Raw genomic sequence first — 21,185 nt, forward strand, 5'->3', positions numbered from 1 at the left:
ATATAGTAAAAAGAATATTGGATTAAATGATCAGAAGTCCTGGGTTCCCAGTCTGGCTCTGCTTATTATGAGACAATTGCTCATCTTTTCTAAGTCTTTGCATTATTATGTCTAGAGTAGCAATAATAGCATCCACTAGTGCCTTTCTCTAAGAGTTCTTGTGAGGATGATATTTATAAAGCACTTAATCACCTTTAAAGGGCCATCTAGTTTTTAGGAACAAAACCCTAAGAGTCAATAATAGAGAAATTCACATTCAAAATAACTGCAAAATGCAGTCTTTCAGCATCATTCTGCCTAAACACACTCAGTACCTATATAGAGTAAATTAAAGAATTCTGTTTAAAGAAGAACATGGAAGACAGTTCAGGATTTGTGGCTATGCCATGCCAATAAAATAAATGCAACAATATTACCAAAGTTAATTTACATATTTGTTCTATACTGATCAAACTACCAAAAAGACACTTCTACAGAATCAGACAAAATAATAAAAAAATTTATTTAGAGGAACAGAATACCTAAGAGTAGCTAGAAAAATAATTTTTAAAAGGTAAAAATGAAAAAGAAATAGCACTTTCAGACTTCAAACTACATTATAAAGAAAGATCAAAATCGTTAGTACTGGTTAAATAGAACTATAAATCATCTTAAACAGGGAAGAAAGAATCTGAAATAATTGAATCCACTAATCCAGTGTTAGATAAATAAACATAAATCACCTAGAAAAAGATTCCCTATTTATAAGAACTGCTAGGAAAATTAGAAAACTATCTAGAAGAAATCAGACTTAGACATTCTACAATAAATTCAAAATGGTTACATGACCTGAATATTAAAGTCCACACTATAAAAATTAGAATAATAGCAGATTTGACCTCTTTCACAGGTATGAGTTAGAGCAGTGATGGGCAAACTTTTCATTCATTTATTCACCTATTTATTTATTTGCTTGTTTGTTTATTTGTTTTGGGTGTAATGGATTGTATTATGTTTTTGTAGATGAAAAATATTGGAAATACAAAAACAATAAGGGAAATAAATATATGAAGATATAAAAAGAATAAGGATAATATATAATATGAATACATTAAAACAATAGCCACAAAATTAAGAGAAAAACGTATCAAAGTAAAACAAATCCAAAGAGAACTAAAAAGAAGACCTCCATATAGCATACATATATAATTCACATATTTAAACACAAATTATAAACAATGTAGAGTTCGTGGTATAATTTTTATGCATTTGATTTTTTTTGCTGTTGGTGGTGGTTCCTAAGTATATAATAATTTTTTTTCTAAAAGACATGATTAGGGGCAGCTGGGTAGCTCAGTGGATTGAGAGCCAAGGCCTAGAGACGGGAGGTCCTAGGTTCAAATCCGGTCTCAGACACTTCCCAGCTGTGTGACCCTGGGCAGGTCACTTGACCCCCATTGCCTACCCTTGCCACTCTTCCGCCTATAAGTCAATACACAGAAGTTAAGGGTTTAAAAAAAAATACACAATTAGTTTTAGGACACCCTGAAAAGGTCAGTTTGCAAAGTAATAGGTATCAATGCCTTGCTATTGAAGGTGCAGCTTACTGAGATAATTAGCCTGAGAAATAGTTTCATAACTTGGAGAAGATGAAAGGAGAGACAAAAAGAGGGAGAGAGACGGAGAGAGACAGAGGCAGATAGAGAGAGAAGGAGAAGGAGGGAGGGGGAAAAGAAAGGGAGAACATGATCACTGCTTTTAAGAATTTATTTTATGGATGTGAGATTAGAATTGGGTTGTTTGGTCTCAGAGGGTAGAATTAAAAGCAGCAAATAAAAATTGGGCAAACTTTTTAAAGAGGAGGCCTAAGAAAAGGAAATGCTCATCTCTCATTCTGTTTCTAAGGCAACTCTTTCAAATTTTCATTGTATCCTACTCATTGTATTCCTCAGATAAGGAGTAATGTCATGTAGCCAGATAGAACATTTCAGCCCCCCCCCCCCCAATCTGGCCTGCAGGCCATAGTTTGCCCTTCACTGAGTTAGAGGATGAGATTTTTATCAAACAAGGGATAGACAGAAGTGCTTATGAAAGATAAATTTTTAAATCTTTTGCACCAAGAAAATTAGTGCATCCAATATAAAAAGAAAAATGATCAACTAGGGGGAAAAAAACCTTTATATTAGCTATCCTTGCTATAACGGATATCAGAAATTTATAACCCAGAAGTCTCAACAGATAAATGTTAAAAGAATATGAACAAAAAAAGTACTTAAGGAGAATTACAAACTGTTAACCTCATGAGGAAAGACTCTAAATCACTAATAATAAGAAAAATGAAAATTAAAACTACCCTGAAGTTTTACCACATACCCTGCAAATCAGCAGAGATAACAAATAATGAGAATGGGTAGTGTTGGAAGGTTTTGGAAAGTCACACTGTTGGATTATGGGTGGAGCTATGAATTTATACAACTGTTCTGGAGAACAATTTGGAATTAAGTAGATTAAGTAACTAAAATGTTCATACCTTTTAACCAGAGATTCCACTGTTTAAGCATATAGGTCTACTTCAAGGAAGTTAAGGACAAAAAGAAAGCCTCATGTACACTAAAATATTAAGAACAGCACTTTTTGTGATAGCAAAGATCTTGAAATAAGATATTGGTTGAATCAGGAGTGGCAAAGCAAATTATGACCCATGAACGTAATGGAATATTATGCTATAAGAAACTCTGTACAGAATGAATACAGAGATGCATGAAAGACATGAACTCATACAAAGTGAGGTAAACAGAACCAGGAAAATAATCTACAGAATGTAAATTTTAAAAATCCAATCAAAAACAAATATTGCATAATTATGAAGAAAAAGCCTGACAGGAAGTAATATGAAAAGATTCTAGCCAAGGATTTGCAGAGGTGGGACGTCCATAGTTATAGAGGACTACAGAGTGTCAGATTTTTTAATACATTGATTGGCTTTCCTGAATTCTTTCTCTTCCTTTTTTTCTTTCCTTTTTTGTTTTATGACACGGTTCTCTAGGACGAATACAAGGGGAAATGTAGACAATGTAAAGACAAGAAAAAGCAATATAAGTACTGAAACCAGCTTTTAAGTCCACAGTCTTCTGTAAAATGAGAAGTTTTATAAGATGATTTCTGAGATCCCTTCAAATACTTTTGTTTCCTAAAAGAGTTTAATTCCTGGGGGATTTAGTTAAAATTTGTGAAGGGACTATTGGAAATAGGGTTTCATCAACATGGAAAAATTTAGTCAAACTTTTTGCCTGTAAACAGAAGAATAGATTAGGCGACACCTCAAGTACCTTCCTGACCTCCTCTGTGCTCTTTACAAACGTCATTTTGAAATGTAGAGATGGACTCAGGGACCTAGTATACATGTTTTAAGGTTTGTTTGTTTTTTTCTAGACAGTTGAGAGCAAAATAGGTTGAATGTAGAAAATGTGACTTGAAATATTGCAAAAAATAGTCATGATGTTGCAATTTAATAGTATTTTGAAGAACTGTTCATTCTTTATTTCTGTGGTAAATGATATAAAAGTATGTTTTAGCCTGAAAGAAATATATATTATTATAATATTGCCACAAAACCCTTTGTTCTTTTGGCTATTTTTCTGTAGTTAGGGAGAAGTAGGAAATCTTTACACATAAAAATAATCTATGGTGTATTTATAACCTATAAATGTACTTATTCTCTTTTCTCATTCCAACAGCTGGGACACAAGCTGGAGAAGAGATGCCTGTTGTTTCAAAAACCAACATTAAGGAGTACAAAGATAGCTTCTCCAATGAGAAATTTGATTTCCGCAGTCACCCAAATATCACTTTCTTTGTTTATGTCAGCAATTTTACCTGGCCCATCAAAATTCAGGTAACATTTGCCTCTTGGTCATTAAGTTAAATTTAACTAATTTGGAATTCATGACAGTATAATTTTGGGAGAGTCTGATTTATTTTTGTAATATTTGTGGGGAAAAATGTGTTCTGGGCAAATAATTTAACAAAAAGCAAAGAGGGGTAGATTAAAGCCACTAAATAGAGTGACCTATTTTTAATTGATTTATAGATCTTAATCTGGTACATAACATTACCATGTCAGTTGCACAGATATTAGTAACAGATTCCAAATGCTCTACTCATATTAACCTAGTGTAGGTATCAACTAAAAGTAGTTAATTTTAAAAAATATTGTATAATTCAGACTAGACCTACCATCCATTTTGTATTAATAGCGTTGTGGTCTATTTTTATTTATCTATTTAAATGTTTTGGGTTTTTTTTAGAAAAATTTTCCATGGTTACATGATTAATGTTTTTACTTTCCCCTTAACCCCCCCTTCACCCCCCACCATATCCAAAGCACATTTCCACTGGTTTTAACATGTGTCATCAATCAAGACTTATTTACATATTATTGATAGTCGCATTGGTGTGGTAGTTTCTAGTCTACATTCCCAATCATGCCCACATCAACCCATGTGTTTAAACAGTTGCTTTTCTTCTGTGTTTCCACTTCTGTAGTTCTTTCTCTGAATGTGGGTAGCGTTCTTTACCATAAATCCCTCAGAATTGTCCTAGGTCATTGCATTGCTGCTAGTACAGACGTCCATTACATTCTATTTTACCACAGTGTATTGGTCTCTGTGTACAGTGTTATTCTGGCTCTGCTCCTTTCGCTCTGCATCAGTTGATGGAGGTCTTTCCAGTTCACATGGAATTCCTCCAGTTTATTATTCCTTTGAGCACAATAGTATTCCATCAGCAGCATATACCACAGTTTGTTCAGCCATTCCCCAATAGAAGGGCATACCCTCGTTTTCCAGTTTTTTGCCACCACAAAAAGTGTGGCTATAAATATTTTTGTATTAGTCTGTTTATCTATGATCTCTTTGGGGTACAAACCCAGCAATGCTATGGCTGGCTCGAAGAGCTGGTAGTTTTATAGAGCTCTTTGGGCATAGTTCCAAATTGCCACCCAGAATGGTTGGATCAGTTCACAACTCCGGTTCTGGTCTATTTAAACACAATAAAGGAAATTATATCTTTATAATCCTCCTTTGTCTACATTGGTTCTTTGATTACTAGATTTTTAACCAAAAATAGAGGAATTTTCTCTCTCATTTTCTATCTCGTGTTAATTTTATTTTTCATTGAACAAAAAGGACCTAAAATGGTCTCTTTATAGCATTATCTGCAAATTCTGTCGTGCATAGTGCTTTTTGAATATCATATGCTTAAAGATTGTTTGTGGAGTGGAATTAAATTGCTTCTTTTAGTACCCTTGGTAGAAAAAGAATGAAATTGAATGAGATGGCATTTCTTAGAATTATTGTATTGTAGCTTAGTGGATAAAAGAGCCAGGCCCGAAGACAGGAGCATCTGGGTTCAAATTTGGCCTCAGATACTACCTAGCCATGGGACCCTGAACAAGTCACTTAACTCCAGTTGCCTAGCCTTTACCATTCTTCTACCTTGGGAACCAATACTTAGTATCAATTCCAGGATAGAAGGTGAGGGTTAAAAAAAAGGATTATTACATATAGAGTAACCAGTTGTAGTAGATCTTTAGAGAAGGACTTCTGACAGAGATGATAATATTGTATGTACCATCAACCAAAAAAAAAAAAAGACTTTGTGATATTTTGAATAATCTATATTTCTTTGGTGTAGATTGTCTGTGTCATTTGATATTGCTTAAAAATATTAATTAGTTGACAGCCACTTCCCTAATGATAAACTTCTAATGTTAATGAAGACAGCTGGTACACAGATGACAGACCTACAGTCCATCCTTTAGGCCCATTCCCGAAAGCTTTCCAAGCATAGTCAGTCTTGAGAGTGCTTAGACTCTGCATGTAGAGTCTTCAGGAATCCATAGTCTGACTTTAACCCTCTATAGCCTGTTTAGGTATCAGGCTGTAGTGGAGGGTGGCAAAAGGGGACATTCGTCCAGTTTGACAAACAGTAAGCACTTAGAGTGTAAGAAGGAGGCAGCATGGTTTAGTAGGCAGTGCACTACCACTACACTTGGAAACAGATTTCGATCTGAAACCACCTCATTTACTGGTGGTAAAGAGTTGACTTATTACTTGGCAATTTTTGCTTGGCCTGGATTTTTTTTCTTTTATCATTCACAGTTGTGCAGGAGGAGTAAATATTTCAGACACAAAGAGTCTGAGTGCCATGATGAAGCTCCTCCTCCCTGACCTGTACAAAGCTTAACATTTTTATGCTCTTTGAAGAATCTAAGGTCAAATGAGGGTAGTAGAGAAGATAAAAGAAGGTATACAAAATTGGGAGAGAAAATGAGAGTATATAAAGTTAAGTTAGTGACCCAGTGACTGAACTATAATTAAAACATTTTGGAAACAAGAAACATTTTAACAGATATCTTTATTACTGTTTTGAATGAATGCTTTTCTGTTGTTCTGCCTGGAGAGAGTAAGATTTCTCATAAGAAAGAAAATTTTCAGTCCCTTAAAGTAGTGACATCTAGAATACCTACCTTTTGTTGTAACATAATGGTCTGTAGAAGTACAACAAAATTTGATAAGCCTCTGAGACCTATTTTTTCCATCCTGTCTTTTTGTACTTTTAGAGCTCAAAGAGATGAGCCTAATAAATGTCCATCAGTTCATAGCTATTTATTAAGTGCTGACTGTGCCTTGTGCCAAGCACTGGAAATACAGTGACAAAAATGAAAAGGTCTTTGCCCTCAAGGAGCTCATATTCTGTTAGGAAGACAAAGATCATCTAGACTTCTATTCTTTGAGAGAGGTCAAAAGTATGGCTGCTTGACAGAGAAGATACTTGCAAGCTTAACCTTAAGGATTAGGATGATGGCACAGATTCTCTTGGTGGTTTCGAGCTTCCTCACTTCTCCACCATCGTGACTCCTGAACCAGAAGTCACAAACTACACACTTGAAATGGGAAAAATACACAGAGTTAAAATAAAGGGCTGAAGTAGAATCTAATATGTTTCATCTGAAGTTTAAAAAATGTAAGGATAGCATAGCCATCATGTTTCAGACAAAAGCAACAGCAAAAATAGACCTAATTAAGAGAAAGAACCAGGAAAACTACATTTTGGTTCCACGTTGACACTAAAAAAGTGCCATAAAGTAAAATAAAAAAAAATTTTACAGCAAGTTTCTCTGATGGTGGTCTCATTTCTTAAATATATCCTGAGTATAGAACTAAGTCAAACTTAGAAAAATAAGCCATTCTCTAATTGATAAAGCCAAAGGATTTAAACAGTCAGCTTTCAAAAGTAAGCAAAGCAATCTGTGGTTGTGAAAAAATGCTGTAAATCTTTATCGATTAGATAAATGTAACTACATAAATAGCTCTGGGGTATCACTATTGGTGGAGTCCATGGCCCAGCCATTCTGGAGGACAATTTGGAACTATACCCAAAGGGCTCTCAAACTGTGCATACCCTTTAACCCAGCAATATCACTACTAGATCTGTATTATCCTAAAGAGGCATTTAGATTTTATGTGTGTTAAGGAAACTCCTAGTACGTGTACAGGAGCACTGTGGCAGAAGAGTGGGAGCTGTCAGTTTGTGGAGAAGCCTTTAGAGTTACAGAAGAAAGAGAGAAAAGTAGCTCAAGTTAGATCAGGTGGAGAATTGATGTTTCATATAAGAAAGATAAAGACATGTCAGAAAAACAAATCTATAGGACACAGGGACGGGACTAAAGAATATTGCAAAATATCCTGCTGATAGTTTGAATTATAGCATTAAACTTGCAAATGAACTTTGGTAGTACAATAGGACCTCATTTTATGTGACCAGAACATTCTAGACTCTTCAGCTAAGTTAAAAACCCTGCATAGTAGTGAATTCCATTATTTAATAAGTATTTCTTATACAAACATACCAAGCACTTTATGACTTTTTTAGGCTTATCAGTTACTAGCATCACTACTCTTGTATTTTGGGGCCATTATTAACAATAACTAAAGAGTGTGAATAAAACAAATAAGCACTGCTTGATACAACTTGTTACAAAGACTTGGGACAAACATTGATATGAGAGCTAATGTTTGGCACAAAACAATGTAGTAACTCACCCTAACACTTCTCAGAATGGGAATGAGCGTGATTGGGTAAACTGCTGTGAGACTTTACAACACTTGGAAAATGGTATGGATTTAGTGCATAATCAAAAATTTTATTCTGTGTATTTTTCTGTCTTTATTTTTTATTGCTAATAATATATACATGAATTTTCATGTTTTGAGTTTGTGTAAAACAAGGTCCTACTGCATTATTGTTTTTATTCTATTAGCACAGCTCAGCCATAAGCACTAAATATTCTAGCTTTTTAAGTTATTATTTATTTCTTTAAGGAACACTTTATAATTGAATCTATATAGGTAGTATGTGTGCTTTCCCAGACTAAACCTCCAGTTCCTTTGAATGTAATTTTCATTCCTATCTTGAATTTTGTTATTTATTACACAGTAATACTATTTGCTTTTATAGGTTTATTTATTCACCTGCAACTTTGCTGGAGCTATTGTCTCAGTATCTTTCCTGGTTTCCTAGCATTTTTAAGTTAAGCTACCATGTCATCATCAAACAGGGATCATTTTAAATACTCTATACATATCTTTACACATCTAATTTTTCTTATCATTACTACCATTTGTCTTTCTAGAATTGTATCAAATAATAATGAGGAGAATAGATATCCTTGCTTTGCACCTATATTTATTGGGAAAGCATGTATATGCTCATTGCAAAAGATGCTTGCTTTTGATTTTAGATCTTTTTTATGATTACAAAGATCCTTTTATGACTGTACTTTGTATGGTTTCATTTTGGGTTTTTTTGCATAAATGAATCTTGTATTTTGTCAAAAGTTTTCTTTTTATATAAATACAAAAGTGTAGTTTGGGGTGTTTTTGTTTTTAATGCGATTATGTTCCCAGTATTGAATGATCTTTGCATTCCTAGTATAAATCCAACTTGTGATTGACTTCTTGAGTGAATTACTATAATCCATTTCACAGCGTTTTATTTTAAAACGTTGAATTGAAATTCATAAATGATGATGGCCTATCGTTCTTTACTTCATCTCTCTGTGGTTTAGGTATTAGGACTATATTCAGAAATGTCTGATATAGTACCTTTTTTATCTTTGAAAATAGTGTAGTGTTGCTAATTGTTCTTTAAAAGTTTGATAGAATTTTCTTGTGAATCCATCAGGACCAGAAATTCTTTGGTGGTTCTTTTTATCAGTTTATTTTTTAAAGAATTGATATATGTTTTTATGCTGATTCCTATTTGAAAATTATTGGTTCTACTTCGTTAAACCTAACAAATTCCTTCTTCATGGAATCTAACAAATACCAAATAAGATGCTCATTTTCATTTATAAAGCAGAAAAGAGGATTATATGTATAGTCACATCTGCTCCAGATACTACTTGCTTTCTCCTACATGTAAGATGTTATTAGGAATATTTTTTTAATTTTTTTATTAAAACCTTTACCTTCCGTCTTGGAGTCAATACTGTGTGGCTCCAAGCCAGAAGAGTGGTAAGGGCTAGGCAATGGGGTTCAAATGACTTGCCCAGGGTCACACAGCTGGGAAGTGTCTGAGGCCGGATTTGAATCTAGGACCTCCCGTCTCTAGGCCTGACTCTCAATCCACTGTGCTACCCAGCTGCCCCATTAGGAATATTTTTAAGCCCTTTCCTTCTGCCTTAGAACCATTGGCAGAAGAACCAGTAAGGGCTAGGCAACTGGGGTTAAGTGACTTGCCCAGAGTCAAAGGGCTAGGAAGTGTCTAAGGTCAAATTTGAATCCAGGACTTTCTGTCTCCAAGCCTGGCTCTTTATCCTCTGAGCCACCTAGTCTCCCCTTAAGATGTTATTTTGAAAGCATTCATTATCTTTGTTCCCTGCTGACCTCCCTTTCATGCATTAAAAAAAATACTTCAATGATCCCTTTTTTTTTTCTTTTAAAAAACAAATAAACTTAGTAGCCCTATTGCAAACCACTGCCCTTTATCCACTGCCCCAAATTGAAAGAAAGAAAAACAAAACCTTTATCAAGTAATCCCTAAATTCCATTGTTCTGAAAATGCTTCATTCTTAATCTTGAGTTCATCACCTTATTGTTAGAAGGTGAGTAGCATGTTTCATCACTATTTCTGAAATTATGGTTAATTATTGCAGTGATTAGAGTTCTTAACTCTTTCAGTTATTTTTCTTTACAAAGCTTATTTTTCTTTGGGTTCTACTCATTTTACTTTGCATCCGTTCATAAGAATCTTGCCTGGTTTGTTTAAAACTATCCTTTCTGTAATTTCTTAAAGGTCAATAATATTCCATTACCATAATTTATTTAACTCTTCCCAATTGGTGGATATTCCCATGGTTTCCAGTTCTTTACTTCTATAAAAAGAGCTGCTATAAATATTTTTATACACATGGATCCTCTTACTCTTTCTTTGATCTCTGAGATATAGTCTGAGAGTAGTAAGATCACTGGATCAAAGGGAATTCAAGTTCAGTGATATTTTGGGTAAAGTTCCAAACTACTTTCCAGAATAGCTTCACCAATTTATAGCTTCATTGTTGGTTCTATTTCACCAGAATATCTAATATCTAGTTTTTAAAAAAAATCACTTAATTGAACTTTAGACTTATTACTGAAGAGTGATTATTATTTTTAAGATTCTTGTTGAAAATCTTGTCTTTTACTACTGGCTTTTTTCCCCTTTGGAAAGAGGACTCTGTGCACATAAATGGACTTTTGTACTAGAGATAGCTGTGCTTTTGCCAATGCTGAGTTCTGATGTTTTTTTTTCATACCCTGTTGCTCCACCTCTTAAAAGTAACTGAAGTGGTTTTAGAGGGTATATTGGTGTAGGGTGTCTCTTTCCTCCCCCAGCCCTCCCCTCCCCCCATACACACTTTAGGGAAATAATCATTTTGGATGTAAGAATCAGAGCTACATTATGGAAAGAAATAGTTTTTCTCTCTCATTTTTTTGGTGCCTTTGCCTGGGTTGGATTGCTATGCAGAGTCAAGAACCACTTAGGAAAGCAGCATATAGGAGGGAGCATATTAGAAAATAAACTGTGATGTGCTTACCACTTAGTTTACCAAGCTTCCTTTCAAAAATCAGGTAAGTCTTGTTACAAATGCAGCTTTATACTCTTTGGTACAAGTGCTATGATATACTGGGGCGGTTTTCTTGAATAGGATAGCATTACTCCTGTATGTGTACCTGACCTTGGAAGTGAAATTCATTAGTGTTAGCTCCCATTGCATCCCACTAGGTCTTGACTTTGAGAGCTTGGATGGTGTGAAATGCTCAGAAAGGAAGCCAGTTTGCTGCTGGTTGTTCCTGTGGTTGTGCAGGTGTGAGCAGCACTCAAAAAGACATGAGAAAGGGGGACTGTGATCTTCTTATGCTATTTCAATCCTAGATCTATCCTTGTGTAGAAGTGGTGTTATCCTTTTTCATGTGAGGTTGTTTCTTGAGGCCTTAGAGTAAGTAGTCCTATAAATGTAATCTGAGGAAAACAGTGAGAAAAAGTTGAGTCAGATTGTATGCAAACTAAAGCATTCTCCTCCCAACAACTCTGTTTTAAAAAACTGAAAGAGTGTTGGACAAGCAGCTGACCAAAGGAACCTCTGGTCCCTCCTTGAAATGTTTATAAACATTCATACTTTTAAATTGGTAATCCTAAACTGAAGGGCCTTTGGGGCAAAGCCCCAAATTATTTTTCATAATTAGAAACAGTTCAAATGAATAACTTGCTTAAAAGAGGAGATTTAAAGTTTACTCTAGTATCTTTGCAGACACTAGTTTTGGTGTTTTAACTCTTCAGCTTTTGAACCAAATAAAAGAATGTATGTTTAACTGAGTCTGTTTTTGAAAGACTGATACATACATGCTTCACTTGCTTTCTAAGTAATTCAGTCCTGATTTGGGGGAGTCGAGAGATCTGAGTTGTTTTCTTCCCTCCTCCTTATTTGTATAGGTCTGGTTTAGATTAAAGGGTGGATAGGCAGATGGGCTTACTTGATTAGATGGAAAGTAGTACATAATGGATACTACATAAAAGTGTGTTAAAGAGTTGAAACTGAATTATTTTCTGGACAATGGAAGAAGCTCTCCAAATGTAGAGCTAATATAAAAGCCCTCTGCATGGAGTGTGTCTCTTAACTTTACTATGTCTAAGAGATCTGTGTTGGAGTTCAATGGAACAGATTTTATTTACCAAAATATCCATTCAAATCAAAGGCTAGATATTTCTTGGAAGTGTTGAGATTGATGTTTAGAGAACACTTTTTAAAATGGTTGCTCTGGGCAAGAAGAAAATTTTGTTGACCTAACCAGTATAGTATTGAGTTTTTCTTTATAAGAATACTCTTAATCAATATTTATTTGGCATTTTACTATTTACAAAACTTTTGTGATGAAAGCCCTGAGCAAATGTTTTTATCCTATTTTATAGGTGGGAAAATTCAGACTTAAAGTGATTAATGACTTGCCAGTAGTTATAAAGTGTGGGTCCATACTGGAACTCAAACCCAAGCTTGAAATATAAAATTTTCAAGAATTAGGATCAAGAAAAAAACAATCCTCAAACTGTACTAAAGAAAACCTTTTTTCTTTTAAAACCCTTACCTCCTGTCTTAGAATTAATATTTGGTATTCTGAGAATCAAATCTTAAGTATCAATTCCAAGGCAGAAGAACAGTAAAGGCTAAGCAGTTGGGGTTAAGTGATTTGCCCAGGGTCACACAGCTGGAAAAATCTCTGAGGTCAGATTTGAACCTAGGACCTCCCGTCTCTAGGCCTGACATTCTATGCACTTTGCTACCAGGCTGTCCCCCAAAATATCTCTCTTTGAGAATTTAGAAGATACTTGAGTTTCTTTCAGTGGCCTTAGGTTTTCCATATCAACATAATTTCTCATTTTTTATCATTATATAAAATATATTTAAAATACAATCTCATTTTTATGTAGGAGATTTGTTGACTCTCCCAAACTGTAGAAGTGTCCTTTGAATAAATTCCTTATGTCAGTTTCTTTGTCAGTGGTCTTTTTCTCATAGGGGTGCAGAATGCACAAATACATATCCATCTTCATAAGTCTTTTAATATTTTTTTAAACCCTTACCCTTCTGTCTTAGAACCAATACTATGTATTGTTTCTAAGGCAGAAGAGTGTTAAGGTCTAGGCAATAGAGGTCAAGTGACTTGCCCAGGGTCACACAGCTAGGCAGTTTCTGAGGTCAGATTTGAACCCAGGACCTCCCATCTCTGGGCCCGACTCTCAATCCACTAAGCCACCCAGCTGTCTCCCCTTTTAATATTTTTAATGATTTCTCTTAATAGTATTTTTCATGATTGTTTTACTTTATAGTGTCGTGTCCATTGTGTTAATAGTTCTCCATTCTGCTTACTTTGCCCTTCATCAGTTCATACAGATCTTCCCATATTTTTCTGAATTCTTCTTATTGGTTTTATCTTGTCATAATCAGTGCAGTCATATCCCATTGCATTCATCTACCAAAATTTATCTAGCCATTTTCCAATTCATTGTCTATAAATATTTTTTTGTATATGGAGTACATTTTTTTTCTGTCTCTGACTTTCTTGAGGTGTATGTGTACTAATGTTGTGTCATTGGGTCAGTTTATTGATTTTTCTAGTACAAACTCCATTTTCCAGAATGATTGGATCAATTCATAACTTCACCAAACAGGGCAATAATGTACTTGTCTTCTCACTGATTTCAATGTCTACCATTTTTGTATATGCTTTTTTATATTTTTGTATATTGTTTTTACCAATCTGATGAGTATGAAGTGAAATCTCAAAAATTGTTTTAGTATATATTTCTCATTTATGTGTGTGTGTGATTTGTAGCATCCATACATACTTGTTGATAGGTCACATTTGTCCTTTTGAAAACTGCTGATTCACATAGAAGAAATTTCCAAAGGTAGTTTTGCTTCCTTCTCTTAAGCTAGAACTATAACAAACACAAAAGATAAATCTTCCCTTATGCTCAATAATGATAATAACTTAAAACTTTCTAGCATTTTGTAGTAAAGAATTTAAGCATACACTGATATTTACAACAATGTAAAGGAATTACTATCTAGTATATTTGCCTCAGCATGGTATAGACATGGACTTAGATACTGGAAATCTAAAGCAATGGAGAGAAAATGGACCATTGGCCTTTCTTTGCAACTCCAGGGCTTGGCTCAGTGCCCAACTCACAGAAGGCATATAATAAATGCTGGTGATTTACTGACTTGACATATTACATATTTTGATGTACTAGGAAGTCTAGAAGTATGTTCTTGACAACAACCCATGAACATCTCCTCCTTGTCCCCCCAAGAACTAGTTCTGGGGGCTGACACACTGGGCCTGAGGAGCAGGAGGGAATGAAAAGCACTGATCTATGTTCTAGCACATGCTTGCTAGAAAAATGACCATCATGGAATTATAGTTTTTTACCTCAGCAACTTAGGAGGATTTTATTTTGAGGTATGAATGGACTGGAATTTCCATTAGTTGATGGAAGACCCATACTGATGAAATCACTGCTATTTTAAAGTATTGACATTTGCAAAGGAGGAAACTGAGGCTTGACAAGGCAAATATCTAGTAAGTGACAGAGCCAAGACTTGAACCCTTGACTTCTGACTCAAATCCAGCATCTTTTTTTCTCTACCCAATTCTATTTAGTTCCAGCTTCCACATATCTCCCTTTTCTGACCACTTGTGTCCACTCATAGCTATACCATACAATCTTAATTTCATGTTATCTCATATTCATTATGTTTTTTGTATATAGAAATTTTGATTCCCCAGTTAGATCTTTAGCTCCCTTAGTGCATGTTTGAAAAGTTAATACTTTCTTCTATCACTCAGGCATGTCTCTGGATACTTAGATAGTAAGTACTTGTTTATCCGTCTGGCAGTAATTCTAAATCAGCCATGTTTTATTTTCCCCATTATCAGCAGAATTGTTTAACATTCTAATTAACATTAGAAGGACCCTAGAGATAGTGCTCTGAGTATTTTAGAGGTCATTCCCTCTGTATAAACAGGACCTCAAAGGTTGTGACTTGCTTAAGATCAAAGTGCTAAGTGAGAGAATCCACCTGGGTACCTACATCTTTTAATTCCCCTTCCTTTGTTCCCCAGTGCTGCCTCATGGAATCCTAGAAAGTGGCTTAGAGTGAATGGGTGCTTGTAGCATCATCAGCTCTCAGGTTTCTACACCATCCAAACAAATTACAAATCAGACTATACATAAGTGATAATGGAAAGCATAGTAACAAGATTTGACCTTCCTCCTTCTACCTCCCACCCCAACAAATATCCTTCAATTCAGTTTTAAGTAGATTAACATAGTAAAATTATTCTTCATTCCCTGAGCCCTCCTTCCTGATCTGGCTAAAAATGGCACAGGGAAAGGTACCTGTATTGTATATTCTGACTTCTGTGGAATGGCAATCTGTTAGGACTATCCTTAAAGCATTTTTAGTTTCCAGGCTGCCTGTTCTCTGGAGTCTCTTATTTATCTATATTTCATTTTTCTGGATTGTAATTTTTCTCTGCTTATTCTTTTTTCAGTAAATGAGTGGCTAGAATTTTCATTTCATTTGCTTCCTCCGACCCAAATATAAGTATTAGTGAATCACTATAATTGATGATTACCTTATTCTAGTTACTGTGGAAATAAATACATGAGCCAGGGGGACAAATTGGTATCTCCTATTGGAAATATTATTAAAAGATTCTTTAAAAACAACAACAACCAAAAAAACAGTAGTTTCTTCCTCTCTGGAGAGTTTTCTTTCTTTTTTAAAATACCTATTAGTAATGTGTTCTTCCTTTAAGATTATTTCACAAAATGTTACTTCAGACCTTGAAGACAAGGATTTATCCAGTAGGAGTTGCCACATTTTCCATGTTTCAGAAGGCTTTGAAATTTTATGTGTTGCCTGCTCTTTCCAGCTGTCTCTTTTCTCCTCTTTTCTGCCTCCTAACAACCATGGTACTGTGGTATTCTCCCAGGGTTCTAAGGGAGTTTCTGCCCCATATATTAGGGCTTTACTCTTCATGAAAACGATGATCTGGATCATGACTTCTAACATTTTGTGGAATTTCCTCAAGGACCTTTAGAAATTTCCTAATCTAAAATCTAATTATTCTTGAGCTAATACTGTCCTGTTTTCTTCTCTCTTGCAATTGAAACAGTGAAAAATGTGTAATATAGTTATTTCTAAGAACACAGCCTCTTAAAAACAAGAGGGAATTTATTTCATTTTTATACCTGTCGAATTTTTTTTTTTACTTAGAAGAAAGCTAGATAGCTCAGTCAATAGAGTTCTGGACTGGAGTCAGGAAGATCTGAGTTCACAAATAGCTTCAGACACTTGCTAGCTTTGTGACCTTTGGGCATTTTGTACTGTATACAAATAAGTTGTATCTCAGTTTCTTCATCTGTAAAATGAAGATAATCATCATACCTAACTCCTAGGTTTTTTTTTTGGTTAGGATAAAAATCAGATTATATTTGTAAAGTGCTTTGTAAACTGTAAAGTGCTCTACAGATGCTATTATTATTTTCTTTTAGGTTGAAAGGTTATATTTAAAAAGATGACTAAGATATTATTTTTATTTACACTTTCCCTTTTACCTTTGTGGTTTAGTTCAATGTGACAAATATTTATTTAGAGTTCCTTTGTAAGAAATGCTGAGGTTAGGAAGCCAAAAAGCAGACAGTCTGTTTTTATTCAAGAAGTTCATATTCTACAGAGAGGAAACAAGTACAAGCTAATGAAAGTAATTTCAGGGTTGGAAGGAAGAAAACTCGAATTTTTGGGAAGTGATTGTGCTCTTCAAATTTATAAAGAATATATGTGAGCAGAGTCTGAATTCTCCTATATAATAATTCAGCAATCTACCTTTCTAAGCCAAATTATTCTATTTTTCCTCTATAGTTATTTCAATCAACAAACATTTATTTTGTGTCTCCCATGTACCAGGCATTGTGCTAAGTACAGAGGATACCAGAAAGACAGGCAACAGTCCCTCTTCTCAAGGAGCTTAGAGTCTAATGGGAGAGACAACATGTATAGCTGTGTACTGTCAAGGTGTATAGAGGATAAATGGGAAATAATCAACAGAGTGAAGATACTAGAATTAAGAGGGATTAGGAAAGACTTCTTGTAAAAGGTAGGATATTAGCTGAGACTTGAAGGAAGTCAGGAAAGTCAGGTATTGGAAATGAAGAGGGAGAGTATCCCAATGTGAAAAGGTCTGGAGTTGGTTAATAGAGCGTCTTGTTGGAATAAAGCCAATGTCATTGAATTGAAGAGTACTAAGATTCGTGATTTGTGGTGGGTTATAAAATAAAAAGACTGGAAAGGTGTGAGATGAAGGAAAGCAAGTTATAAAGGGCTTTAGCTTCATTTGAATTATTTCTGTTTTTAGCCATTTTTGGATGATTCCGTTCTAAGGTTGTTATTTGCAGTAATTGACATTTGGCCATGTTTACTGAGGTCATTTAGTATGGAGATTCTTTGCCTGTGGTATACTTACTCTCAGATTTCAGAGAATCTTATGATCTTAGTTGGGGAAAAAATTAAATCTCTATTCCAGTATAATTTGTTTCCTATTTTATGCATTTAAAAAGCATTATTCTGTTTAAAAGCCCATAGGCTTCATGAGATGATCAAAGGGGGAAATGATGTAAAAACATTTAAGAACTCCTACTGTAGTTCAAACCCCTTCTTTTATATATAACAAAAATGGAAGCCTAGAAAAGTTAACCGATTTCCCAAGTTCACAGAGCAGAGAATTGAGATTTTCCCCTAGGTTCTCTGACTCTAAACCCAGCATTCTTTCCATTGTCATTAGAGTATAGTACTAATAATGCTCAGAACATCAGTTTAATTTCTTTATGGGTCGTTTTAATTTCCTTTTGCTTCATGACCAGAGATTATAACCAAATACTAGTTATGAGTTGGACCATGATCTTAAGGCCATAGGTTTTAGAATTGAAAGGAATATGATAGATAATGCATCCCCCCTTGTTTTACATAGGAGAAGACTAAGGCCCAGAGAAGGGAAGAGATTTACCAAGGCCACACATTGACAGCTCTGACTATGGTTGGTTCCCTCTTTTCCCAGGTAGCCAGAAGAGGGGCCAGTAATACCTAGAAAAGGACCACTCCATTAGAAAGGTGGTTCTTTAGGTTTCTGAGCTATAGACAATGTAGATGTTAAATTGCTATGTCACTGGAATTTTTTTGTCCTTGTTTATTAATAAAGTCAGCATAAAATGGTCAAAGTTTTCTAAATACTGCACTGGTACTCAGTACAAAGAAATGGAAACACATGACTTTTGCCCTAGAGGATCCCAAAATTCAAAGAGAAAGGAATATTTGAATACAAATATAAGATTTTTAAGACTCCAAATCTTAATTTTGTCCTTTCTCTGGAAACAGAAACTAATGTGGAAAGGCTTCATCTGGAAGGTGAGCCTTGAGATGTTTGAAAGGGGTTTGGCAAAAAGAAGTGTTAGCAGAGACTGTGGTATTTAAAAATTATTGCTGGAATATATGAAATGCCCAATATAAATTCCAGGAAGCCTAATAGCTTCTGGCCAGCATGTGAATTTAAAGAGAAAGAAAAAATTTTATCTCCCCAGATGCCAAGAAATGAATCTTCTTACTGAGATATCAACAAATAGACTAGGAATACTGTAGATGTGCTCCTTTTTCTTCATTTTTTGCTTTCTTATGAGGCAGAAAATAGTTGGCTTACTTAGAATCATACCATTCTTTTTAAATTTATTATTATTATTATTATAATTTTATTTTCCCAATTACTTGTAATGACAATTTTTAACATAAGTTTCCCAAACCAAATTATCTCCCTTCTTCCCTTTCCTCACTGATGTTAAGTGAGGATGCTAAGCAATTTGATATGAGTTACACATGTGTGATCATGCAAAACATATTCCTATAGTGGTCATGTTGTGATATAAAACCAAAATTCCAAAATTAAGAACACATAAATAAAATAAAGTGAAAAATAATATGCTTCAATCTGCTTTCTATCAGTTTTTTTCTCTGAAGCTGGATAGCATTCTTTGTTATGTCTTTCAGAATTATCTCGAATCATTGTATTGCTGAGATAAGCTAAATCTTTCACTTGAGCATAATACAGTTGAGCATAATACAACATTGCTGTTCCTATGTAAAAGTTCTCTTGGTTTTGTTTACTTCACTCTGCATGAGTTCATGATGGTCTTTCTAGTTTTTTCCGAAATCATCCTGCTCATCATGCCTTATAGTACAATTAGTATTCCATTGCAATTATATACTACAATTTAAAAAAAAAACCTTATCTTTTTGTCTTAGAATCAATACAAGTATTAGTTCCAAGGCAGAAGAGCAGTAAGGGGTAGGCAATTGGGGTTAAGTGACTTGCCCAGATTCACATGGCTAAGGAGCATCTGAAGTCAGATTTGAATCTAGGTTCTCCCCTCTCTAGGCCTGACACTCTATCTACTGTCATCTAGCTACCTCATATACCACAATTTATTCAGCTATTCTCTAATTGATAGATATCCCTTCAATTTCCAATTCTTTGCCACCGCATAAAAAAGATCTTTTATAAATATTTTTGTACAAACAGGTCCTTCTCTCTCTGTCCTTCTCTGTCTCTTTCTCTCTGTCTCTATCTGTCTCATAATCTTTTGGGCATAGTTCCAAATTGCTCTTAAGAATGATTGGATCAGTTTAAAACTCCATTAACAATGCATTAGTGTCCCAATTTTGCCACAACTCCTCCAACATTTATTATTTTCCTTTACTGTCATATTAGCCAATCTTATAGGTGTGAGGTGGTATTTTAATTTGCATTTCTCTAATCAATAGTGATTTAGAACATTTTTTCATGTGATCATAGAGAAGTTTGATGTCTTTGAAAACCCCCTATTCAGATCCTTTGTTCATTTGTTAATTGGGGAATGACTTATATTACTATACATTTAACTTAGTTCTCTCTGAATTTGAGAAAGGAGATCATTATCAGAGAAATTTGCTGTAAAAAAACTTTTCCCCAGTTTGTTGTTTCCCTTCTAATACTCATTGCATTGGTGTTATTTGTAAAAAATACTTTTAATTATTCATTTTACATGTAATGGTCTCTATCTCTTGTTTGGTCATCAATTCTTCCCTTCTCCATAGATCTATAAACTACTTCATTCTCCTTTAATTTTCTATGATATTAGCCTTTATATCTAAATCATATACCCATTTTGACCATTTCTTGATTCAAGATGTGAGATAATGGTTGATACCTAGTTTCTACAGTACAACTTTCCAGTTTTTCTAGCAGTTTTTGTCATATAGTAAATTCTTGTCCCAAAAGGTGTGATTGTTAGGTTTCTCAAACACTAGATTGCCATGGTCATTTACAACAATATAATGTGTATCTAAACTATTCCACTGATTTGGTTATTTCTTAACCAGTGCCAGATTATTTACAGTACAGTTTGAAATCTGGTATGGCTCGGCTACCTTCCTTTAAATTTTTTTCATTAATTCCCTCGATCTTCTTGAATTTTTGTTCTTCCAGATGAATTTATTTTTTATAGCTCTATAAAAATGTTTTTGATAGTTTGATTGGTATGGCACTGAATTAAATAAATTAATTTAGGTAGAATTATTATTTTTATTATATTGCCTCAGTACCCATAAGCAATAAACATTTTTCCAACTAGGTATATCTGACTTTTTGTGTGAAAAGTATTTTGTAATTGTGTTCTTATAATTCCTGTGTTTGTCTTAGCAAGTAGACTCTGAGGTATTTTATGTTGTCTAGAGTTATTTTAAGTGAAATTTTTCTTACTGTCTCTTACTGTCGAACTTTGTTGGTAATATGTAAAAATCCTGATGATTTACATGGATTTATTTTGTATCCTGAAACTTTGCTAAAGTTATTAATTATTTCAACTAATTTTTTAGTTGATTCTCTAGGATTCTCCTAAGTGTACCATCATATTATCTGCAAAGAGCGATTGTTTAGTTTCTTCATTGCCTAATTTAAGTCCTTTTTTATCTTTTTTTTTTACTACCCTTATTTTTCTTATCAACAGTG

At 34.3% G+C, this 21,185-nt stretch overlaps 1 protein-coding gene across 1 annotated transcript in view; it reads left to right on the forward strand.

Annotated features, from left to right (window-relative positions):
• ATRN (attractin) overlaps window positions 1-21,185 on the forward strand; it is a 250,649-nt gene that overhangs the window by 149,268 nt on the left and 80,196 nt on the right. Inside the window, exon 25 of the mRNA XM_044681784.1 lies at window positions 3,717-3,874. Coding sequence (XP_044537719.1) covers window positions 3,717-3,874 — 158 coding nt within the window. The remainder of the gene's footprint in view (window positions 1-3,716; window positions 3,875-21,185) is intronic.

This window comes from Gracilinanus agilis, chromosome 6 (assembly GCF_016433145.1).
Source record: "Gracilinanus agilis isolate LMUSP501 chromosome 6, AgileGrace, whole genome shotgun sequence".
NCBI lineage: Eukaryota > Metazoa > Chordata > Mammalia > Didelphimorphia > Didelphidae > Gracilinanus > Gracilinanus agilis.